At 38.1% G+C, this 26144-nt stretch overlaps 2 protein-coding genes across 8 annotated transcripts in view; one reads left to right on the top strand and one right to left on the bottom strand.

Annotated features, from left to right (window-relative positions):
• LOC137969798 (uncharacterized) overlaps window positions 1–26144 on the bottom strand; it is an 86660-nt gene that overhangs the window by 48058 nt on the left and 12458 nt on the right. For 2 of the 4 annotated variants that reach the window (XR_011116724.1, XM_068816163.1), the window contains exons 1-6: window positions 10829–11530; window positions 8013–8230; window positions 4809–5680; window positions 4048–4121; window positions 2829–3041; window positions 2321–2467 (exon numbers count right to left, since the gene is read on the bottom strand). Coding sequence is in view for 3 of the 4 variants with exons in the window: in XM_068816163.1 (XP_068672264.1) it covers window positions 2321–2467; window positions 2829–3041; window positions 4048–4121; window positions 4809–5680; window positions 8013–8230; window positions 10829–11308 (2004 nt within the window). In the remaining variant the exon portion in view is untranslated. Of the gene's footprint in view, window positions 1–2320; window positions 2468–2828; window positions 3042–4047; window positions 4122–4808; window positions 5681–8012; window positions 8231–10828; window positions 11551–26144 lie in introns of those variants that run through there. The other 2 variants (XM_068816164.1, XM_068816165.1) reach the window with 2 other exon arrangements.
• Window positions 12089–26144, top strand: part of LOC137969799 (uncharacterized) — a 43325-nt gene continuing 29269 nt past the window's right edge. The window contains exon 1 of one of the 4 annotated variants that reach the window (XM_068816166.1): window positions 12089–12124. In XM_068816166.1, the coding sequence (XP_068672267.1) occupies window positions 12104–12124 (21 nt within the window). In that variant the 5' untranslated portion in view covers window positions 12089–12103. Of the gene's footprint in view, window positions 12125–13709; window positions 13804–18309; window positions 18453–19008; window positions 19135–26144 lie in introns of those variants that run through there. The other 3 variants (XM_068816171.1, XM_068816170.1, XM_068816167.1) reach the window with 3 other exon arrangements.

The following is a 26144-nucleotide window of genomic DNA, read 5'->3' as shown; positions in this document are numbered from 1 at the left end:
CGCATGAAACGAGTACAAATATTCCACGATATTGTACAGTTAGCCATTGTACAGTTGGTTATTTCACAGTAGAGAACAGCTTTGACTAGTTTAGGTGCTGACATTGCCGCATGCTTGTCCCACACAAATCTGTCCCACATTCTTGGTTGTTTACAATTCATTTGCTAAAACTTTAGTGCAAAAAGTCGGATAATACATACTGTAACTTACATGTATTAGATGTTTTGGTGTGTAGTTTAACATGATTCATGGGTATAAGTATAAAATTATACAGTATGCATGCAGCTATCAAACACATTATTTTGTGTCAATAATACCGATGATACTTTATCATTCCACAATAACACCATTTTACTATATTGGGTCAAGAGAACATGTAAAATGTGAGATCGTAATAATGACTGTAGTGTCCCAGTTTGACCAGTTTAGAACAGAGTAAACATGGACAGAAAGGGGGTTTATCAGGCAGCGTTTACATGAATGCGGTTTCACATCGACACAGTTTCATGACTTCGAAACTGCATCAAAATCGGTTTGGAAGTGTTTACACGGAACCGTTTTCGCCACAAAATCTGAGGTGTGATGGTATAAGCGAGTGCTGCACTACCTGCTAAATTCACTATTTGGAATTGGACAATGCAAATTTCCGGCCAAAATAGTAACCGTATCCAAATCAACACAGTTTCGCTGTTTACACGACAGATGAAACCCCATCGTTTTGAATAACGCTCCACTTTTGGCAGCAGTTTCAAATCAACACAGTTTTGGCAACAGTCTCGATCAGTGTCATGCAAGTAGAAGGTGTAACTGCATCGAAAATGATGTACATGTAAGCAGGTATATGAACTGATAGCCTGTATCTGGCGAGCTAATGAAAATGCTGGAAATCTGATATCCGCAATTCAGTTTCTAAAAATTTATGTTACACCATTTAATAAAGTGTTATAAATGTACATGTATATCTCAAAGAGTGACCAACAAAGAAAATTGTACTCATCAAAGATGAAGTTTGCCATTAAAGTTAGTTCATCAAAAAAAATCACTGTCTTTTCTACACATCTTCAATATAATTCAAGGACGAATCTGACTGAACAGGAAGATGGCAAAATAATTATGTCTCCTGTTCTTTTGAAGCCAAGAAATCCACTTGGTCTGGTTGGGTTCATTACCAACACTGATACCTAGGATTGCGAGTAAGTAATTACATGTAGATGGAAACTCAGTTTTGATGAACTTCACCAAGTGTCCCGTTAAGTCTGAGGATTGAGTATGTTACAGTGTATCTTTATATAAAGGTTTCAAGTTAACTACAGCGTGGAGGTGGACTTTATATTTTATTGACTTTATTTCAAGACATAAGTGTATGATGCTCAGCTAGCTCAGTCCATAGAGCATGATTCTTAATCTCAGGGAGTAGGTTTGTGCCCCATGTTGGATACCTATTCTTTGGGGAGGAGGGTTGGTACAGTGGCATTAGAGCGCAGATAAATTATTTCCATCACTGAGCACTAGACAGGTAATCATGATAGCCGAGGAGAACAGTCAGAGGATTCTTCGCGACACTCATTTAGAATGTATCTAATTAATAATTATTATTGCAATCTTGAACATGGCTGAATACCAATCAGCCTATACGGTATACAAACATTATAGAAATAAAATACATAATAAAATACATAATACATAATAAAAACTGAAACTGAAAAAAAACAGAAGATACACGTGAGAGGAACAGGTCGTCAGCTTAATATAGTAGCGTTTTCGACTGGTGAAACGTCTTACACTGACATTTATCTCAAACACTGTGTTCAGCCCTGGCCAGCTCATGAGAGTCTATGAGAGTGATCGAGAATTGGCCAAACAAGAGCGAGAGTTGACGAAAGTTTTGCCGAGAGTTCACATGCAAACAAAAGAGAGAACCTGGAAAAACCCTTTCTGCATAAATATCCAGACGGTATAGTCAGCCAAGTTGGCATTTGCCCTTGATCCCCAAATCTGACACCATAATTTTTTTTTCTGAGCCACCTGGGATAAAACGTGACTGCTGACCACAAAATTCTCACTAAAACTCTCGTGTGTGGCCAAACAAGACAAGACTCTCGCCAACTCTCATGAAAAATTTGTGCAGGTTTAAATTCGATTAGAACTCTCGAGAGTCAGTAAGAGAGTCAATGAGACAGTTCCTGGCCAAACGAGAGCAAGAGTTTCAACTCTCATTAACTCTCCCTCTCATTTGGCCAGGGCTTTTATAGCGCTATCAAGGATCTTTAATAATCTTTGGGACACCATAATTATACATGTACAGTTGTCAACACTCCACCTTAAAATTTCCGTCTGGTGCTTTTCCCATTATTTTATGGAACTTGTCTCTTGTGTGTTCATCTCTCGTCTTCCTACAAAGATGAGGTGGAAGCTCCACTCTGGAAGGCATGGTACAAAAGTGATGAATGTTATGGCTTTCATGGGCCTGCGGAAATCAATAAAACAAAAAATAATATTAATCACTGTATACTGATCACTCAAAAAGTCATCAAATTTTAGTGAGGATAGGTGATTTATGAGCAACCAAATGAAGATGACTGCAAGGATCAGCATGGAATCTGAAATTTCTTCAAAGGATTTAGAAGAATCATTCATGGATGCAGAGATTCTCCACATCTATTTTCACCAGGATCCTCTAAAATTAATGTTTGAAATACTATAAAGTATTTAAAATATTTTAATTAAAAGTAGTTTTAACAACTGAATCTCATTATCAAAAGTTCAAGAGCTTTTCTTAAAAGACGCTTTCACTTTGAAGATCACACCACACAAAATGAAACTAATACCTTGTTTTCCTTTCCTTTATCTGTTACTTCCCAGGTATCCAAAAACAGCACATTTTTATGCTGTCCCAGATCAATCCATTGTTTTTTCAACTCTTGATGAAGAAAGTCAGAGCTATTAGTAGGAGCAATGATATCTTTGGATTCAAGCTGAACATTGTGGCCTTGGATGCTAATGATGTCTTCAGGGAAAACTTCTGGAGCCAACTGAATGCACTACAAAGAAGAATGAAGGAATAAAAGTTATTCAATTATAATTGGAAAGAAGGGAGCTTGCTGTTGCCACTGGAGTGGTTACCATGTGTACCATCTGGTTTAAATCTCGGATCACACAAATTATAAGTGGTTAACATAATTGATTGTTTTTGTTTTTTTTTCCTTTTTTTTTTTAATGACATTTTTACTTTTCGCGGCATATTAGCATGTATTGCGAGTGTCCTAATCAGCCTCATCAACCCAAGTTGAAATAAAGTTACCTACCATTGACAGTGAATGATGTTTGGTTGAGTCAAAAAAATGAGGACATCTGTTTTCAATTGCAAAAAATAATAATTAACAGTGTGCCAAGTTTGAAGAGAACCACTTCAACCCTTAGACTTCCAAAGCAGCCTGAACTGGCCAGACGATTTTACTCGTCAATGGGGAACCCCTGGGAGTCAATGGGTTAATATTCCTGAGGATATTCTATAGTATTTTTCGTTTGGAACCACTGATGATGACTTTTTGATCAGTTTTTACAATTAAAAAACTTTAATGTCTCCAGACTGATAGGAGATATTTCAAAAATGATAACACCTTGTTTCTTTTCTTCAAAAAGTCTTTCAAAATAAATTTAAGATAATATTACAATATAGAAATTTATTATTTTTATTTCATAGGCACTTTAATGTTGCCCATTCAATTAATATGAAGTTGATTGTAATAATTAATATTTATTTATTTATTATATTGACTATAATAGTCAGCTTCATATTAATTGAACAGACAACATTAAAGTGCCTATGAAATAAAAATAATAACTATATACAGTTTTTAAATTTATTTTGAAAGACTTTTTGAAGAAAAGAAACAAGGTGTTATCATTTTTGAAATAATTATCTCCTATCAGTCTGGAGACATTAAAGTTTTACCATGATTGTTGTCATAAGATTATGCTATTTTTCCATTAATTACACATTAAGTATTGAAGATGGAAAAAAGATGATTATTCATGTTAATTCACCTCTAAAGCCTGTTCATTGGTCATACTTCGGCTAGTGCGTTCTTGACTTTGAAGTATTGTAAAAGGTTGGGATGCTGCAAAACACAACACACCAATGCAATATACAACATGTACAATCCATGTATTAAGCTACTGCACCCTTCCTGGCCCGAAACATGTTTTGGGGTTTTTGTTGCATGCAATACAATATCTGGTCATGACATGCGTCGGTAACATATCTTACCGGTATTGTTATCATAATAAATACCATCATAAAAACTTGTATCAAGCATCTGTTTACTCGTTTTAATTGGAGTCAATGCCATTAAAAACAGTTTTAAAGGAGAACAACTATTCTATGATCGCATTTAATGATATGGTTGGGTCACACAATGTGGACTTTGGACTTTGGACTATAGAGTTGAACTGGATATTTACCAAGATTTTGTAACATAAAAAATCATTGCAACACCGTGAATTTTAAAGGCAATTAGCTAAAATTCCTTCCAACAAAGTGCAGGCTACCTGTAGCCTTTTGTACTCAGAAAGTTCTATAAAATTAATTGTACCAAAACCTTTCATTGTTTTCCTGGGTTGTTTGGGAGATTCCATGTTCATGTCCATGTCAGTACTGGACCATTAGGACCATCTGAAACTGTCAGTAGGACCATTTGAAACTGTCCTACTTTTAAAAGGTCACACTGTATGCTCACTGTAAAGAATGATCTACTGTGGGTCATTAAAGCCAAAAAAATATTGTATTCCTAATGAATATTTCTCACCTATTTGGTCTCTTTTGGTGGTCTCTCGACTTCTTCCTGTATCTTCTTTACCTTCAGTCTTTGGCAATTCAGCTGCAACTTGAATATTGGCATTGCCATCTTCCACAACACTGTCACTTTTCAGCACTGTACTTAGTTTTTCTTTCCTTGCATCTGTGTCAAAACTCTCCATTTCTACAGACGTTTTCGGGGCTAAGTCATCAGCCTGAAGCTTTGTTTTATCACCAGGTGCAGACGTTTTGGATAAACTAGGATTTGAGAATGCCTGTTTGGGATCTTGATGCAATGAGTTTCTTAAAGATCTGTAAAGTTTGAAATCTGAAGATCCATGGTCACCCATGGCTCTCCTTAAAAGGCTGTCCTTAGATAAAGATGATGCTACCACCCCTTCTCTTTGCTTTTTGGCTTCATTTTCAGCTTCTTCAGTTGCCCGAATTAGATTGAGCAAGCCTGTCTCTGGTAAGCTTATCTTCCTTGTTAGTTCAAGAATCTGAGAGTGGATTCTACTGACAGGAGATTCATCTTCACTCTCTTGTTCCACTATTTGCTTTTCTTCAATATTTACTGCAAGGGAAGAGGTTGTAACTACTACAGCATCTTCCTGTTTGTCTTCAGATTGGGCCTCTGTATTCTCTCCTTCTTCTTTTGTCTCCTGAATTTCATAATCAACAGAAATCTCAGTGGTTCTATATTCATGACTCTCTTCTGTAGCTCTTTTCTCTTGATGTGGATTTGATTCAAATTGATCACTCTCCCATTTAACTTCAAGCCTTTCCTTGAAAATTTGACTGTCTTCATCACCAGCATTCACAATCACAGCATTTCCATCAATCAGTGAGGTGGGTGTGTTCGGAGAGAATAACTCCCAGTCCCTGTGTTCATAAAAATGCAAACATTTTAACGGTGTTATTTACAATTATAACATCAAGCCTATTCCCCATACCATTCGAGTCTTCTGTTTTCTCTCGTATAATTGGGGGTGTGGCATTATGGCCCTATTGTGATTGACCATCTTCGGAAGTTCGTGGTTGACGAGCACCTTGATCATTCATTTGGCATGTTAGCTGTGTCCTTTCAACTTTTCAACTTTTATTTATCCCAACTAATGTCGATCGAGATACATAATTACTGTTCCTTTGTGTTCAAAATGTCTTTAGAGCAGCAAAAAAGTGTTTTTCTTAACCTGAAACCGTATAAAACAAGCTTAAAATTGCTGAGAAAAAAATCGCATAATTTACATTATTTATCACATAATTGGCCTTTCTAATCGCACAATCTGCCCTGAAAAAATCGCATAATTTGCATTTTTTAATCGCACCCTATCAGAAGGCCTGTTTCATGTAGCATTTTACTCTGTCTAATGCCAGACAATTTTACTCGTCAATGGGGAACCCTCAGGAGTCAAGGGGTTAATGATACTTTTAAAACATCTTTATGGAAGTCTCAACAAGAATCCCCTAAGAAAATTCCAGAGATCTTCATGGATCCTAAAGGGGCACTGTCGTGCTATTTTAGTCAAACTTCAAAACAATAAGAGTCGTCTTTGCATCAACAAAGACCAAACAAATAATGCTGTAGTTTTGTTGCCAATGGCTATTGAAGTGCACTGAAGCTACAGGTATTCGTTGTTGTTTGCAGCCAAGGATGGAGAGGATGGAAACCGACTGAAACTTTCAAGTTTGGAGATGATGCCTTCAAAAGTCACAAAAAATTAAATATGAATAGCTGTCTATGTGCCAAAAAAAAATTCTATACATGTATTTACATATATCTCACTGATTTTTGAAAAAGGTGGCTGCTTAGATTTTTGCTTGGGGAGATCTTAGACCCAAGGGGGGCTGTGTCAAGAGATGCCTGTATAAAATCTAGAGGCTCTAAGCTATGATCTAGTTGTTAGTTTGCACTTACATTTGTATAAAAGCAAACCAAAGTTAGTTTGGGGGTGGGGTGGGGGGGGGGGGGGAGGGTGAGTAGCCTAAGTTAACGTTTGTGAGTTGGTTTTGGTTGGTTTTTGAATTTGTCAATGATAGTTAGTATTTAATGACTGTGACACTGCCTGGCAGAAATCGAATGCCTAGAACTTTGAAATGACCCAGAACCAATCTCTTATATAGGACTTCTAATTAGTGCAAGTCAGAAAATATCTTAGCTTGACCCTTCAGGTGCCACAGGGACCCCCATGCAAGGACCAGTAAAATATAGTCAGCCGTTAGACATGAGCAAACTCTAGAAGTGGCATTGTTGAGGCTGGGGTGGAGTTTGTTCCTAGCTGGAATCATACATGTAGCTGCGAAAAGCAAGAACTTAATTTGTTCTGCATCTGAAGGTGCTACGTAAGTTACAGCATTCATGGATAGCTCTTGTAAATCCAGTCAGTCAGAAATCAGGGTGGAATGAAAACGAATTGAATGCTATGGCTAATGGGAACCTCAACCTGAATGGAATTTGCTTGAGCAAGTTTGTTTAGTCACCATCTGGTCAATTGTGCTCTGATATGTATATTAAGTACATGTATTTATGTATCTTAATTCTCAGAGGGTTGCAGGGAATGTTGTACTTTTGAGCTGAAGTACATGTACATGTACATGTACATGTACCAATAATTATTAATATTCGTTATCCGGTTTTGACCGGTCTAAAAACAGCTACCTTATTTAGCATGACAGTGCACCTTTCAGGAATTTGAACAATCCTTTCCAGGTCTGGCCAAATCTGTGAGGCACAATGATTTCGAATGCATTGTACTGTATGTTACAATTTAGCAAGTGTCAGAAAACCTTTGAAAACCTTTAAAAATCATTAAGGATCTAAAGCAAGTTTTAAAAGATAATTTTTAAAAAAACCCCAAAGATCCTCAAATATATTGTAAGATCTGCACCTGAAAAACATACTGAACCACACTATACGTATCTGAAGGCTGTCCAGTTCTGTTCCTTACATAAGATCAATAACAGTACCATTCAAGTGAACAGTGCATTTTACCCATTCTGATTGGCTAAAGATCATACATGTAGGCGAATAGCAAGAACAGTAACTTCTGAGCAAACTGAGAAAAACAAAATGGCTTCCTGCTTTGCTTTTGGTTGCTTTATTGTTAGAAATACATGTAAAGCAAACTTAAAGGACCTAATAGGAATTGCTCTTCTTGTGTACTGCAGAATAAAAAATTAACCATAATTAAAATTAGGATGTGAGAGGTCATACTTCAAAGACGAAGCACATGTCCTAGTTGATTCTGCATGAGAGCCTGAGCTTACTCTGGGGGGCTTAGGTGCTGGACGAAGGGCAAGTTGAACTGCAACAGCAGTGCTCTGGGAACCAATGATGGCTGGTTTCTTCGCAGGAACATCATCTGGTAGTGGTGATCTTTCTGGTGATTTAGAATTCCTTGATTGTGCCGACTGTGGTTTCACTACTGATCGCTAAAGAAGGAAAAGTCACAATTCACAAAGATGTACATTATACATGGTCATAGAGGAATGTAAACATACACCTGTAGCAATATGAGAACATCAAAAGTTGAAATGAAAATATAAAATTTACTGTTACCGTAATAAGAAAGAGACCATAAGTAAAATCAAAGCCAACTCATTCATGTTTATGCAAAATGAGCAACCAACTTGATGAACCCCCTTACTTAATAACGTTGCAGTTAAAGATGAGAAATAAGCTTGGGAGTGAGGCAAATGCAGAGAAACTTACAGAAAATCAATGTCCTACATGCAAAACTATTTCAGTCCCCTATCAGACATAATAGTAAGATTGGCCATCTACAGCATCCATTTATTGTTTGTGTGACGTACAGTTAAATTGTGGACTTGTCTTGATACTGGAAAATAGCATAACAAGTGTGTAGTTGACAAAATAATTCGTGCAATTCTTAGTGGTTACAACCAAAGGGTTTAAAACAGACTGAGTGTCTTGTTATTCAAAAGACCCTATTAATTTTTTAGTTTCTGCGCCAGTAAGCAAGCATCAACAAATGTCTCTTTTTTTTTCTGTCACACAACACTCAAAGCATGTCATGGCATTGTGTCTGTGTAAGCGCCCAAATCTCTGACTATTGCTAAGTTTTCCCAGGTTTCTTTCCCAGAAGTTCCACTGTTTACAAGGGGTATTACTTTTTGTAGTACATTGTACTGTATGAAAACTAAGACCCCGGGGTCTTAGGTCTTAGTTTTCATCAAATTTCAGATTCTTTTTTTACTTGAAGACTGTGCAAAGTTGAGTACAAATAAACAAAACTTATAAATAGCCAAACAACAGATCCGACTTCCACTCAAGGTTCTCGATTCCTTCTCTGAGTAACCAACCAGAAAAAGATACCAGAGAATTTGCCATTTGGTTTCAGTGTTGTACATAACATAATTATTAGAAATAATATATTCAAAAATACAGCTCACTAAGTGAGCTGTGACGGGGAAAGATTTTGCAAATCAAAAAAAGCAATTGTTGTCCAAGTCCATTGTTCGTTGCTTTTAAGATTCCAGATATTCATTTTTCACCGCTTGTGTTGTTTATCGAATTGACGTTCCATTCTTGAGCTCTAAAAGGATATATTTTGTTTGAAGATCCAATAAAATACCATTGTTGTTGCATCGGCTGCCGCCATTGCAGTGTGCGAGTGCCATCTAAGTCGAAGAAAAATGCCCAGGCTCAGCTTGGGCTTTGAGGGCATTTTGGCGAAGATTCGTAAAGTCCACGGTCTACAGTCCATACCAAATGCCCTCTCCGCAATAACTCAACCATTGCTCTTGCGCACATGAATGAGTTAAAAAGGAGCTGTGTCAGTCAACATGTGAAATTGTTTTATTATTTTACACTTTAAAGTTATCTTTTTATCATATTTCACCCAGTAAAATTTCATTTTTCATCAATCAGTTGGCTCCATAATGGTTTTTAATTCAATTGGACTAACAATGCATGAGAAGCAATTTCGAACCCACATAAAAAAAACACTTGTGTTAAATTAAATGAGTGCTGCTGGATGTTTAAAAAAGAGCCCACACACCGCTGGCAAAGTGATTTATGATGTTGCAGTTCCTGCTTTTGTAATCAGGTCTGTTCTCTTCAGCAAAATGTAGTGGGCTAATGTACATTTATGTTCACAATGGGCAGACATTCCAACCCCTTTTGAAGGAAAATAGGGAGTATGTTTTTGTGCTAAAGGTGCAAGGGGGGTCTGGGGATATCCCCCCCAGGAAATTTTGCAAATTTAGTTTCTCTTGTGCATTTCCTGCACTGTGACATAATTTTTGTCATATTCTATAAGGTCTTTATTCTTACTAATGTTTGTCCACTATTTTTGGAGCTGCTAAATGGAGTAAGAGTGCTGGCGTTATGAGTCTGCACAACACAGGACGTTCAATGGAGAGACTCAGCGAGACATTATAGGATTAGAAAGTGTAATACGTAACGTTTTACACTCAGATCGTAAAAAAAATACTTTTTGTAAAAGATAAGCAACTGTTTTCCTTGTTTTCAGAAATTTCGTGATAAATTGGGAGAACCTTACAAAAATCAGGAGAGCAGGAGGCAACACATCAAATCGGGAGATTCCTGATCAAATTGGAAGGGTTGGAATGTCTGAAGGCAAGATAGGTAAGAACAACCATATACCAAGGAGAGTAAGTCATCTGTGCTCTTAGACTAGCTTCCCACGCAGACGTTCTTAGGGCTAAATGTCATGCATTTCTCCCTCACTAACGTCTGCTGAAATGAAAAACCACTTCCGTTCTACGGTTGTTTGCCCACTACTGTACTTAAAGTAAGCAATCAGTGTTGACTAATTGTGCGATGCATAGCCAATCACATGCTGTGAAAGAATGCCATACAAAACACAAGTTTACCCAAAACTGGAAAACAGCCTCTGATTGGTCCGTAATCCACGAAGAGAAGTAGTTTTTTGTTTCAGCAGACATTAATGGGGGAGGAACACATGACGAAGCCCTAAGAACGTCTGCATGGGAGGCTAACTGTGCTCAGACATTGGAATGCACAGCTGTAGATGTAGCATGTACCTTAGGTTTTCCCATTGGATTGTTTTCATCACCTAATCCCTTGCCGTACATTACAACATTTAAATCCACTCTCGAACGGATAGAGGCAACTCCAGTTGAACGTGATATTATATCCGAGTTCCTTCGCTCAACAGCTACTGAACGTTGCAATTCCTGCTGTTCACCAAGGGCTGCTTTTGCATCGTCAATGCCAGGTGTCGTTAACGTTCTCATTTCTGCCTCTAAATCAATAGAGGGACTCGGTGGAGGAATTTCTCCATCTGAATTACTCGTTTCGTCTTCATGAGTAGTGGCTATTTTTTGTTTTATTTTAATTTGTTTCTTGGCTGGCTTGGATGTCTTGGAGCTGCTTTCAAGTAGCTTCGACTTATCACTGGTATTTAAAACAGCAAATTCGTTCTTTGACTGTTTGGTTAGTTTCTGGAGCTCTTTTTTCAGGCGCAACTCTTCTTTCTTGAATGACCTCCCACCAAATGACATGATGTCTTCTCTTGAGCGAGAAACTGTTATATCTGTTATATCAACACCTTTTTCAAGACGATTTCAAATTGTCTTGTTTCACCTGGTCCTTCTATGTTGACAATGCAAAGCGTAAAATGGAAGAAAATCTTTTGAGCACGACATTGCTTTTTCACAGATGTAGTTCAGAGGGTAAAAACAGGAAAAATTTCCCTCAGGAATCGTGTCATCTCCAGACGCCATCTTCGTTTATATCTGTTGTTACCTAGGACCCAGGCCTAAAGTCGATAATTTTCCCCGAGCGGGAGGCAAGCGGGAGGCGACTTGCACCACCCACTGTAGTATGTTAAAATTCAGTTCAGACAGTAAAAGACATCATCTCGAGGCTCTCGGGATATTTATTCCCCAGAGATGATACCTTTCGTTTAGGACTGAATTTTAATATATCGAAAGAGGGCTATTGACCTCTTTTAGCTTGTACGTTTTGTTTTCCCATTTCAGACCTCGTGATGTTCTCAAGAAAATTTTCCTTTTGTTTTTTCATAAGTTATTCGTACATAAGCACGTACACAAGACGACATTTGAAAAAAAAAAAGTTCTCCAGAGTAACATCACATGATCTGAAATGGGAAAACAAATGTACAAGCTTAAGAAATAAATTACCGCAATATGCGACTTTTTAAGTCTACATGCTGCTCAAAGGGGGTCAAAAGTCGGAGTTTTATTTGTCCTTCATTAGCATAAAGGATATTAATGGAAACATATCGCAACTGCTCAGGAATTGGGATAGGAACAGATAGCTGAGAGAGGGTAAACATGGACTTGTTAAATATGATGGTAAGTTAACCGAGTATAAGAAGAAAAAGGCACAAATATTTCAATGAATGATGCGCTAAGTTAGTTCGTTGACCAATTTCCAGATGATGCTAAAAGACTCAAGCCTTGTATTTATTCCGCTTCTCGCTGGGCTTTAGGGCGGCACATCGACCATGAAAAACGAGTTAGGGCAACAGCAGCGTTCAAATTATTCAATAGATTCTCCAAACATTAAACCAGTGAAAGTAGTTAAGATTGCTTCTTAACAATGCCTTCCCATTGATTAACAACCGATGTCTATTACTGTCATGGAGGTTACTCTAGTGCTCGACTATCCAAGCTGACTTTCCGAGGTAAGAAATTTGACCACCTCAGCGGTGGAGTTCTCTTCAATTTAAACTTTAAACATTGTAGCGTGATTCAATAACTTTTTGCGTCACTTTTTGAATGGTCATCAGTAATTCTCGAAACTTCGACGACCACTTCCTGTTTACTAGATAATTCTGCTCATTTTTTAAACTTTCGTATTCTTTCACTTGTTCTTTTTGTCTCTTTTTATCTTTGGTAAACCCGCAATATCAACATCTATTCTTCTTAACAATAGACTCCTTTATGTTCGCATTTGTTATCCAAGACATCAGTTATAACTATTTCGATTTCATTCAAATTATTAATATTATCTGTTCCTGCGTAAAGAACAAAGGTGCAAGTGATGCATTTTCATAATCGCCGATAATTGTTTGACAAACAGAATATTATTCGGTTGAGGAGTTAGGAGATAAGTATTTATCAGAGTTAGGCAGATAGGTATTCGCTCAGTTTTGCTGGGATCCTAAATTTTACCGATTTTTGTCTTCAATATCATTCTGAATCATTACAACACCGTAGTATCATCTAGCGATAATAAGTGTTGAAACTACAATTGTAGTAAGAACAATGAAATTAGCTCAGCCCAGTTCCGGTTAAGCCGGCGCAAATGTGATATCAAACATTTCCGATAACAAGCTTTGAATATGAAGTCAAAATATCACGAGGAGCCGACGAATGACTCTTTCCTAAGCGACGCACGCATGCGCAAAAGTAAATTACACTCAGTGAAGTATTTTGATCAGAAGGGTCTTTTTTTAGAACAAGAACCCTGCGTATGTTGCGCTTACTCGCTAGTGAAAATCAACCTTTAATTTTGGCCAAGACTAGGGAAATCACACGAACGGCAATGAAATTTGAAGATACTTTCAGGGTGTGGATGAGGATTAGATCCGATTCGATACATACGCATCTGTTCTGTCCCAAGAGTTTCCCACATTTAGATGTCAAAGAATAGGGAAGAGAGCACGACACAAAATTTGGAATAACGCTCAGTGGCCACAATATTACCAAAAATGTTACGAACTTGAGAAGAAAAAGTTTCCCACAAACTTCACTTAACTTCCGATGGCTGACTGTTTACTACAAATCACTGTTGAAATTACGTGCATAAACAAGTGGACAAATAGCTTCACTTCCAAAAATATTTACGGACAAATCAATAGAATACCTGATTCTTATTGGTCTCTTCATGGTCACGTGACGTGTTTTCTGTCAGTAGAACGACTCTTTCCTTGTAAACATCTTTGGGAACGCGACATGCGAAAGTGCCAGTGTGTCAATGGAAATCAAACGTAAACGACGAAAGCGAATCAAGCTGTCCAGTTTTAACAGTAAGTATTTATGATCAGTAAGTATTTTCCATAAAGGCGAAAGTAAGCCACCTTGAAGGAAAGGTGAAACATTTTACACCTAAGATCTTCCGGAACCTTTGACCGCCTCGACGATGTCACTATATTTGTAGCCGCAGTATGAAAGCGCATTTTTCTTCTGGTAACAGGTTCAATAGTTTTGCCTGTCCCATTCTATGAAAGATCGTTGTACCTGACGACTGCACGAGTGGGCAGCTCTGGTTCACTCAGGAACGTTTACGTGTTAACCAAATAACGTCAACATATTGTGCACTGCTTCTCGAGTGCTGTGCCTCGGCTACTGTATACGTAAATGGGGCTGTTCCCAAGTCCGCGGTCACTAGTGGTTGATCTTACGCACGATATTAGCGATGTGTTCTCTTGCATGGACATTGGAACCATAATTGAGAAGCGACATATGAGTTCGTTTATGTTGATTATCGTGGGGTATTTCGGTGTCGCAGTTATGGTGCGCCCCTCCTTGTTTTAACATCTTTGGTAACGTTTTGCTTATATCATAGCGAGTTGTTTCCTTTGACGGCAAGTGGTCGATGTCATGAGGAATGGTCTTCAGTTCGAAGGAGCTCACATTATGAAAAACGCGATCAAGCTTTGTAAACTACGTAGAGAACCAAATATAATAGAGAAAAGGGAACGTATATATAAGCGCGTGGTCTCTGTAATAGAATAGTAGCGACAAAATTACTTTTCATTCCTCGACTAATTATCGACTCTGCGAGGAAACTTGAATACTGCGAAAAGATAAGATGTCGAGACCAACGTCGGAGAACCGATTACAGGAGGTTCTGAGGTCGGAAGATATAGTATACTGAATTATGTCCTTCAACCTTTTGGCACGGACATATAAAGCCCTCTTTATGCTGAAAACACTGATCACTAGGGTAATGCTATCTAAATGGCAAGTGCTGTGTCCACGATAAGCTTTCAAAAACAGCCACCTTCAAATAAATTTGATCCAAAATTCTGAACTATCATCACGCACGGTACAGTATAACATTAGGACTGACAAGAATCTCTGTCATAATTTTGTGATAAGACGGTGCCTCTCTTCTCTGGCCTACGAATTCCACTGCCACTTTGGACACGACATAACATTATTGGGTTAGTCGCCGAATGATTCGCAGCGTACGCGGCAATTCTTTCAAATTGGTTGCTTTCAATTGTTGGGAGTCAACGTTACCCAACAAACTAACTTCATTTACATGTCTTTGGTCACAAAGTGAAGAACTATGCGGATCAGTTCAAACTGTGCATTTTTCACTACTAAAGAACACTTCAAACGTGCTTTACTTGTAGCACTTAATTGCTCAAGTAGCATGGGTATTCTTTGGTAACTACATATTACAGATGATACTGTTTCTCACATATTTAGGAAGTGTGCACAAATTAAAGTCGATTACAAGAAAAAACAAATGAATTTGCTCTAAATAAAGCAAACCATACCCATGGCGAAGTCTAGTTCCTTTCTTCGGATTGAGTACTTGTCAGTTGTTGAGACCACGTTATGATGTAGTAATCCAAGACCCTTCATTCCCCTTATCCAACAGAGAAAGCATCAAAATTTCGAGGAAAGGACCTACTATAACTTTTTGTCATCACACTCATTTTTGAAGTCAGTAGTAACTTGAAGTTTCCTCACTCAGAGTATTGATTAAAGAGATGCAAAAACAAGGCAACAAACAGATAAAAAGTTGTTATAAAGCCAGTTAATCTTCATACAGTAAATTCATGGTTTAAAAGCAATCTTTCTCATCAGGCGAGTTCAACGTTGTTGTGATAAGCAATTCGGCTTTGGTGCCAAACTGATTCGTTCTTCGTTTACAGAGCTCCTTTAAAATACTGTACCGAAATGCATGAATGCATTTGTCCTCACTGATCCAGGAAACTAAAGGAAAGAAATTTCACCTTGAAAGGCGTAATGAGTGGTAACAGGCTTCATCAAGCCAAGGGCATCATCTTTTCATTTCATTCTTCAGTGACACACAAGTTGAAATCCAAGCACCTTGTATTAGTAAACAGTGCCATAGCTGAACTGTTTAGTTCACTAGCTTCCTTGTTTGGGGGAAACACATCCACCGACTCCAAAACTGTCGATGTACAAATTTGGACGAAATAGTAAACAGTTCGGAGAGAGCAAAGGACTCAAGTTCATTCAATCAATGTTCTGTTTCAACTTGTGAGCCAGCTTTTCATATTAATGGTCAAACTTGAGGACTTGTATTCTCCAAAGACATTCATCTCGCACATCTAACGAAGCAATGAACACGCTTTAGAGTCTCAATGGAACCATTTAAAACAAGCACTGATTTGAATCATTAGCAGATCGAAACGTTTCAAGTTAGAGATATTTCAATGTGAAAGATCGTGCACTTGAGCATATCCGGGTCAGGAAATTGGTCCAAGTAGCTTTCATTCTAGGCAGTGCTTAATTTGGTGTAGAAGGTTCTTGACAAATAAAGTTACAACGGGAAGTTACTCTTCAGGGGCGGCTTTTACTTCATGAAAGGCCTGGTAGGAGAGATGCATGCAATAAGTGGTTAAAAAAGATACCACTAGACAGCTTTCTTCCATAGCTTGCTTCTTCTTCTTCTTCTTCTTCTTCTTCTTCTTCTTCTTCTTCTTAAAGACATGCAGAAATGTTTCATCGTTTCAGTGTCGCGTGTGCTTTTGTCGACGGTGTGTGATGAAAGATATTACAGGCGTTATTTATTTGGTGTATCCCGGCCCTGGCTTTAGTATTCAGGCGGCACCGTTTCCAAAAGCTCATAACGGTTAATTTGATCGTAGTTGTTTCCGGCAGTTATCAAGTCGAAGAGACGTAGAAAAATGCTTCATGTCGTACAATTAACTCCGGATCTGCGAGCGTTAATAGCCGCTACATCAAAGTTCAGTTACAAGAAAAGCTGGTGGCTCAAAAGGCTTCAGATGATCTTGTAAACTATTGTTAACGATTTTGTCCGCGAAAAATTCTTGAACACTATAAGCTACTGTAAGCTATCTTATAACCAGCAATAAGCTAATTGACTTTATTTAAGCATTCCACTAACAAATGACTCGCTTAAAATATGATCAACTAGTTCTTCTTTCCGAAATTTAACGTTTCGTTTGTCAGTAAACCCAAACGTAGGTTGAGCTGTGAAGGGCGGCTTCTCTTTGTTGTCTCCCGATAATTTGGCTTCGTAGTTTGTTCGTATGGCATTAAGAAAATCAAATCCGAGTTTCTGCTGCAATTATTCACTTAGCGGTTCTTATCCATACAACATTGAGATAAAAAAGCAAATTCCGGGTTTTTTTCGGTGAGAACATTCCGAAAATGGTTTGTCCTTTCACCTTTTAACTTTCTCTGCATCGTGGTGTTACAAACACATGTCGAATGACAGGGCCGTAGCCCGAAAAAAAATATGACTGAGGCAATGTCCGTGGTTTAATTATCTTCGGAAGTATTTTAAGTGTTTACGATGCATATTACATATTAAAGACAACACTGGAATCACGCTTTATTTTAAAATTTCACGAAACAATGACCGAGGCAAGTGCCTCGGTTTGCCTCATACTGGCTACGGCCCAGAATGAGGCGCATTGATCTAAACGTGATAGAGTTGTTTTCTATTTAGAACAAATTTGAAGGAATAAGAATTCACTTCACGTCTTTAAGGTAGAATTTATGCCCACACCGCTCAGGTTAGGGAAATGTGAAATAATATTCTTTCCTTTTAATGTCTTCCATTAGAAAAATTTTATCAGAGGATTCAGTCGCGCGAGCCACCTAAGAGATATGTTGTTTGTTAGCGGCCTAACCCTAACTAAGTTGAAGAGACAATATCCAACAAATCAACTTTTTTATTTTCTGAGACTGGTTATGCTCGGGGAAATCGATAAAACACGCTTAAAATGACACGTTACGAACCACTGGCGATTAATTCCTCGTGTCACAGTTTTTATGAGCCGCTTCTCCATCAGAGTACTTTTTATGCAGACTTACGAATGAGTCGACGGTTTCTATCTTCTCATCTTCATTGGCTTTCTTTTTACAAATGTATTTCAAATACCTGAACTGTTCAATCTTTTGTAGGGATCCCTAAAACTTTCACAAAACTTGAAGTTTCACATATGTCGCATTCAAAACATGAACGCGAGTGGTTCGATTTTTGGCCAAAACGTTTTTGAGAAGTCGTAAATGGTCCAATACTAAATCACGTGGCCTTAAGACTTCCTCTCTCCTAGTCCCCTCTCCAAGTCTCGAAATGACTAAAAATTACAACTCCATAGAAATGTTCTTTTCTCTCGGTAAAAACGTCGGTGAAATTGCCCTTTAGTGGAAAAAAGTAAGATGACACTAATGTAAGTTGTGAGTGTTCTAGGTAACGCTCAGCCTAGCTTCACTACGCCCAATTGGTCGCCATATCCTACCGTGCTGAAGCGAGGTTAAAGGTCAGTATGTTTCGTCATTGTCTTCAAAATAGCCTTACCAAAATATATCAAACGCAAAGAGGAAGTTAAAAATGTGTAACGCGCTGTTGAACAACGCGCGGGAAGGGAGTGCGCTTCTCTTTGGTAGCCATGTCCTGCAAGCCGTTGAAATCGTGTGATCTCAGCTGGGAACAAAATAGGTTTGTTTGATCAGTAGTTTTCCGAGTTGCTAGTAAGACATAGCGCGCGCATCGCAAGCATTTAGCGCGTTGTCTGTGGAAAGTGTGAGCATCGTTACTGGGCTGTTGCCTTTTCAAGGTGACTTAATGGGAAACGCTTTTTGCGCCAAACTGAACGTCTAACAGATACCATTTGAAAATACCACGTTAAAGCTTACGCACAGAAGGATAGCTTAATGGTGTTGAAGCAGCGAGTGTCCTGGACTGTATACTGTTTATGTCAGTATTACATCACAAGTCTTGTTGAACCGTAAAATACCTTTATTAACTTCATTCTCTATCGATTATGCTATACAACGTAATATACGGCATGACGACGCAAGATTTCGTCATAATCATCGTTTTATCAAATCGAATCGACCATCAAAACATAGAGTCATTCCTGAACACGAAGGTCTTTTTTCGTTTTTTTTACAATCTTGTCTCATCATAGAAACCGCTGGATTTGTTGAACGTAGTTTGTTTGATAGTTCCTAGAGATTTCCAAGTGATTTGTGGGATATGTGCTTTAAAGTACGGTATCCACGAGCCATGTTTTCCAAGTTGCAAACAATTTGAAATAATTCATTTCTTTCCTAGTTAACTCAACTAGTTAGGTGCTTTGGGTACGCTAAGGTAATTCTTCCAAATGGTGAAGGTAAAGGTAAGTTCTCTTGTGGACTTGAAACAAAAACAAACGCTGCCAACTGCCGATTCTTATAATTCGACAGATGTGGCACGTAAGTGTTGTTTGTTCTTACGAAAGGTAAGGCAGGATTGTGAAGGTTCCTGATCGATACAGTGGTCCGTGCAAACGACGCCTCGACATATGCGTATTTCGTCAAGAGCATTTTGCAGCTACTTCAATGTAAAGAGAGCTTGCACCTTGAAGTGCTATTGCAGGCTGAGCTGTTGGGCTTAGCGTATTTTATCGAAGGTTCGCTTTATGTTCGAGGACGCGGTTTCTAACTCCATTAGCGGTTTAGAGCGATCCTAAAATGCAGTTTCATTTCTTTGTGATATTCTTATAACCACTGACTCGTCTCACGTCGTAAATGATGCCTTTTTGGCAATGCACAAGAGTGAATCTCCGGGATTCTAAGGAACTGCAAATAATTCTTGGGAAAGTTAAACTGTTTACCCTGCGCTTGTAGTGTTTCCCGAACTCTGATGGTGCAGACTTAGGCCGGATATTTAGATACACTTGCATTGACGTCCCGCGCACAGGCCTAGGGCAAGCCGTTGACTTTCCAAGGAGCCAAAGTTAGCTAAGTATAACCGAAAGAAATAGTTTGCATGCACTGGCAGACAAAGGATGCTGGGACAACGTTGCCCATGTGCAGTGGTTATAGTTTTTGACGAAGTCGTATTTGATGCAATTTTCCGCTCTGAATCGACTAACGAGCTAAAGAAGGTGCCTGGTATAGTTTGGTTGATTATTTACATAACTTGTGAGTCGTACGTAGGAATCGTAGAACAGAAACTTTGTACGGATCCCGCGTATGCGAATATTCATTTCGGCTGTTTGCTTCATGAAAAAAGTCCTTTTTGGTTTGGAATCTTCGCCAATAGCTGACTTGCGACTATTATTTGCAGGAGTGCATGATAAAGTTAGATCATTGCAGTTGAGAACTTGAGATAAATCGAAGACTTAATATCACAGATTAAATAATATTCATCTACTTAAATACCGAACAAAATAAATGTCAATATCCTGTGCCCAAAGTTGTTGCAGCTGCATGGTTTCCCTATTTATCGATCAAGATGAATAACATGTGCAAAGGTTAATTCCACAGTTTTCAGTGGCAAAGCATATCGCAGTTTGCTTTGGTTTATAGAAAGAAAGTGTTTTAATCTTCAGTACTTTTAATTTACCACATTTGAGGTTTCGCTTTCGTTCACTGTTTGTTTCCATTTTTAATATAGGCAAGCGACTGGAACATATTTCTAGCAAAACGTTACGATCTCCGATCCGCGCATTAACAACACACGTTGATGTGAAGGGATTACGAGAGCATTTTGAAGCAACTCGTTTCCATCCTGTTTGAGTTTCAGTGATATGTGCAGCTGGCCAAGTTCACGAAGGCTTTTTTTCTTTAAATGCAGTAGGTACGGATTTATTCAAGAATTTACGTCCTGTGTTGAACAGTTCAGCAAGGTATGTTCGTGCATCACATTTCTCTTGGAAAAGAAGTCCGGCACGCCGAGAGTTTGGACTATCCTTCAGACTCAGCCGCTGCGCTTGGTTTCATTCGGTTGGCTAAAATCTGTGAAGATACTATTGTATTCTTGTGACCACATTCAGTAACAGTTGCTTTGAGAAAGCTTTGTTTGTGTGTTTGATAAAGCCGTAGACAGCATAGGAGAGAGCCAATTTGTAATACAGTCCAAAAGCTCTCCATAGTACTTGACACATTTTTGTCCACATTGGAAAAATGTTCGAGTTTCTGTAGAAAGTTAACAATCCAAGATTTTGAAATTCTTGCTTAGAAAATGTACGAATGGATTCTTTTTTTCGTTGTGCTCATCTTTTCAGATCGTTTTCGTAGACCGTGGTAGGAGAATGTATAAAAACAGACAGCGAGAGGAAGTATTGGTTAAAAAGGAGTAATAAGTTGTCCACTGACGAAGGCATGATTGTTGCTTCAGAGGCTAATTGAGTGAATTTATATTTGCTGAAGATTTAGCCTTATTAACTCAGTGTATGAAAAAGATAAATTACGCTTCTCAAGAGTTTTTTTATCCAGTATTCTTGTTCAGCAATCCCACTTTAAAAAAAAAAGGCAGTAGTGAGATATTCCCGTATATATGGTTCCTCCAAAGGTCTCTACACCGCCAGTGCATGTTGGTGCTTGAATGAAGAACTATTCTTTGGGCTATAATTACTGCAAACGTTCGCAGGATCGGGAACAAGAATCTGACCGTCCGTTGAGTACCAGATGCCTTTAAAATGTTGTTTTTAAGAATTGCGGCTTTTTCTTCGCTTAAATCGATTCAAAACATTCGGCTGGAGATGTTGTAGCGTGACAGATCATACAAGAGTTGCCTCGAATGCACCTGAATGATGTGCGAATGGAACACTCCATTCTCTTTCTCCAAATGAAGAATAAATCCGCAGTTACGTCTACTCGAGTAAGAGAGTATTACTGTATTTAAATGATGTCTTGTTTTAGATGTATTGTACTTTACGAAGAACTGAAAGCTATGAATTGACCCGATAGAACTATTGAACAGTATGAGGACTGCAAGATTCTCTTCCCAGCAGTATTCTTTTAGACTTTATGTTTAAGATTTTCTCCTTTGTTAGCTCTTCTCATCGTGCAATCAGCTAAAGAGTTTTCTTAAACAGGAACAATTGTTTAGACCGACTATAGCTCTTGATTGCATTGTATTCCGGTTTGAGCGGTAGAGTAATTTTGGAAGCACTGGTAGCTATGAATTGGTCGTAGAAGTTTGAAACTGAGAACTACAAGATTCTGTTACTAGTAATCTTTTAGAATGTACGTTTAAAAGTGTTTTCTTTGTCAGTTTTTCGGATCATGCACTCGTCTAAAGAGTTGACTTAATACTGTACCAGTTTAGACCGACCTGAGGAAGTAAATGCTTTATATTCGTTGAGAAGGCATATTAGCAGACAATTCTCCTTCAAGAGATACACAGTGAGAAGTCCTTGGATTACCACATTCTATATTCAGCTTTCGTTTCAGAGATAGTGCTCAATGTCATTCGTTATATCAGTTTAAGCTCTCAATCCACCTCAAGATAAGTTTGCTTATACTCTGTAAAGGGCTTTCAAAAAGGTTGCATATATAAGAACCAAGGCTCGCACCACACCCTCAGCTCCACTCTGCGCAGTATGGAAACATGTCCTTCATTGATTGTTCATGTGTTAACAACGAGAAAACTTGAAACATGTCTAAGCAATTTACTAGTATTTGATTTACTGTACTCTCTGAATCTCAGAACTTGTTCATGGTCAATGTACCTTGCAACCGGGGTTTACAATTACTTGAGAAAGAACAACCAAACATCAGGGCGATCAATACGGTCTATCAAAACATTTCCCCGTTGGCATTAACGCAGATTGTTTTTTAGTCTGAAAGTCCCTGAAATTGAGCACAGTACTTTCGAAGGAAAAGAGCTGTGGATCGGGAGGCTTTCAGTGATTGCAGCGCTTGGTTCTGGCAAAAAAAGAAAACGGCGGAAAGGCTTGACCGTGTAATCACATTACGGTTTACTTGGTCATACAAATGGGTTTAGTTTTTCTTGATTTGGATAGACAAGCAATTTCCATCACTTAACGAACTTTCCACACACTGTACACGCCATTTGGCATTTTCAGTTGACAAATGAGAATTTGTTGCCTGTCTATTCAGTGCCACATTTGAGTAGATCAGGGTACGGGCCGCGAAAAAGTTGAGATTGACAAGGGGTCGTTTGTGTTATATTAACATGGTGATTCAGTTGAAATTCAATTTTAACTGATATGTAAAACACTTGAGATTTAGACATTGATGATGGCGATCCCGGACATAAAGTTATGGCTGCACTTCAAAATAAATTCCGCCATATCCTAATTGTTCCTAATTGTCGGGAACGTCCAGAGAAGACGAACAGCTTGAAGATAATGTGTTAGATGTAACTGTCGGGCTCTGCGTGAATATTCTTCACACCATAGCAATAAAACCCACTCGTTATGTTAGACGTTTATCTAAAAAAAGACCCGAACTTGAGAAGGCTCAACAACAGAATAATCAGACGGCAAAATGAGTTTCTGTTAAAGTTACTTTGAACAATAAACAGGCGAACGCTTTCAAGTTAAACTGATAAACTGATGGAAATTGTGATCTTGTCACCTAAATTACTGAGTGAAAACAACTGACCCGACTCAGGAGACTAAAAATTGTACATCCTTTAACTGAGACTTTCAAAGTAGGAAGAAGTAGGAAGCGAAGAAATTAATCAAGATCAACGTCTTGACGGTCCAGGAGAAGCTGAAGCTTACTAATTGAAAGACTCCCAGTGATCTCTGTGGACTTCCGAGCTCCCCAAGTCTTAATGTGTAGATGGACACAAGGACAATTCGTTCTTATAAGCCCCATAATGTGTCTATAAAATACAGTGTATTCGTATTAGAGGAGGTCATGAAGAATCATATTCACTTTCACTGAAGGTTCTGCCGGTGTTTCAGCACTGACTATAAGTTTAGTCGGGAATCATAATTTCAAATTTCAAACGTATGTAGTTGGGTTCAAAAATTTTTCGAACATCTTTAGTTTCTATTGAATGAGTAAATAAATTAATTAATTAATTAATAAATAAATAAATTGATGAATGAATGAATGATATGTGGTGCTAGGGTGAATTAAAATGTCGTTAACTCCAAGGAAGGGTTCAGTGGATGGCCTGGAAACTGAACCAGAAGTGCTCTTGAAGAGAGCCCTTGTTCACTTGAGTGAGCTGTCCCATTGGTGGCTTGCATGAGTGGAGTACGTAGGTCAAATTGCTGTAAGTGTAAAATCCAGAACGTATGAACAGTTTAGATTGAAATAATTCTGACTTCATTGAAGAATCAGCCTGCCTTTTCATTGTCTCATTGTCTGTTTGTGCGTTGAGGACACCTAAAAAAAATGTAAAGAGACAAATGGCTGCCTGGCATTTAGTGGAGGGTATTGGTTGAGACGCGGGAATAGCAGAAGAGTGGTCTATGACTGAGTGGAATGGATTGATGAAAAAGACTGAAAATGATAAAATGGTCACGAAAGAGGATGGAGAATGAGAGAGAGAGAGAGAGAAACAGAACGAGGGTCAGGGCTGCTTCTTAATTTAAAAATGAGAGTTCGAGCGTAGGGAATATTTGCAGCAGTGAACAAGGAGAGAAAGGTTTGATCCCATTCTAACTCGGAGAAGCTTGGTGAAGCAACGTTGGATTTCACAGTGTTTGATTATGTGAGCAGTCTAGAAACTGGTCTAGAAGGCTTTGGTTAATCATTAAGCCACAGTCATAATCCAATTGCTTTGTAGATTGCTGCTGATCAACGACCTTTCATCGCTAAAAATTTACAAAATGCTGATCGAAGTTGTGATTTTGATTATTAAAAATTAAATAAGTTTATTGCAGAATGAATAATGCAGGTTAATTATGGTAAGACTTGAAGCAGCTTCCTGTATCGTTTTTATGCATTTTTGTGTAGTTCACATGAATCGTCTTGGACAACAACGAGAGATTTCTTTACATTCCAAAGTACTAAGGTCATTACCATTACTAATCCGCTCAAAGGACTTCCTTAAAGGTTCTCACGCACACTTTTATTCCATAATGCATATTGTATTATACGGAATAAAATTATTGTAGCTATGCAGAAAAAGGGTGTCCAATTTGGGAAAGCAAAGAAAAACGCCCTTCCTTCAAGTTTTTGGTTTTTTCTTAATTTCTTTTTCAGTTCTGAGAACGTCTTGCTGAAATAATTAATGTGTGTGAGCTATTTTCTTTTTGAGTCGGAAGCAATCATTCGAATCCTCGTGATTTCATGTGACTAATTTAGTCTTGGATGCTGATGTCCTCTGCAAAGGCATTTGCAACACTTCCAAGGAACATGTCAAGACCGTGATGCGAAAAAAAGCTCTGCTGAAATCGACGTCCTTTTTCATATTATTCTTCCTAAATCAACTTGCTTGAAATAATGAATTTCAATCAACATTTTGATGGACAATAATTACAAGGAATTCGTGCAAACCAGTCAACTTACGAGAATGATGTATAATAATATAATAATAATAATAATAATAATAATAATAATAATAATAATAATAATAATAATATTAATAATGTTCAAAAGGGACAAATATGCAGATTTAAGAATTGGAGTGAAGAGTTAATATATTCTGGACATAAAGTTAGCAGTATACAAGTAATTTTCTCTTTCCTAGCCGCTTACTCTATTAACTTAGAGAACAAATTGACTAAGATTTTACAAGATAAGAAGGTTGTAAGCAAAACCATAGAAAAGTCACAGAAATGGATAAGTTCCCAAAAAAAAAAAGAAAATTCACGTCATAAAACCAGCCGCTAAATGAACAATTCTAGAGTTTTTTTTTTTTGGTGTTTTTCTTAGAAAGTGATTACATCTTTGTACATACATTGTAAATAGTATAATTGCCTAGGCCACCTTGGCTGGTAGTTATATTTATGAAAAACCGTTTTCTGCACAATTAAGTCTTTCATAATAATAATGATGATGTTTTGATACTCTTAGAGACCTATATGAACTATTGTAGCTATAAGGAAAAAAGGAAAGGAGCACTAATTGGGGACACTACAAACTGAAATTAACAATGAAGCAAATCAAGTCAAATGTTGGTTTTTGAGGAGAGGGGAAACCAGACTGCCCGGAGAAAACCTCTCGGTGCAGAGTAGAGAGCCAACAAACTCAACCCACATATCACGCCGAGTCTGGGAATCGAACCCGGGTCACATTGGTGGGAGGCGAGTGCTCTCACCACTGCGCCATCCCTGCACCCCAAGTCTGTTTAGGTTATTGGTAATTATAGTTTAAGCCTTAAATATGGGGCTATTACTCTATTTTCATGTTCTGTGGCTTTCATCTTGATAAAATGGTGGTTTTGATTTTATACTCACGAGATTTTGAGCATTTTAGTTATCAAATGTTGCTA

Source organism: Montipora foliosa, chromosome 9, assembly GCF_036669935.1.
Source record: "Montipora foliosa isolate CH-2021 chromosome 9, ASM3666993v2, whole genome shotgun sequence".
NCBI classification, from domain to species: Eukaryota; Metazoa; Cnidaria; class Anthozoa; order Scleractinia; family Acroporidae; genus Montipora; species Montipora foliosa.
Note: the sequence above shows the minus strand (reverse complement) of the source record. Positions and strands in the feature narration are given on the sequence as shown.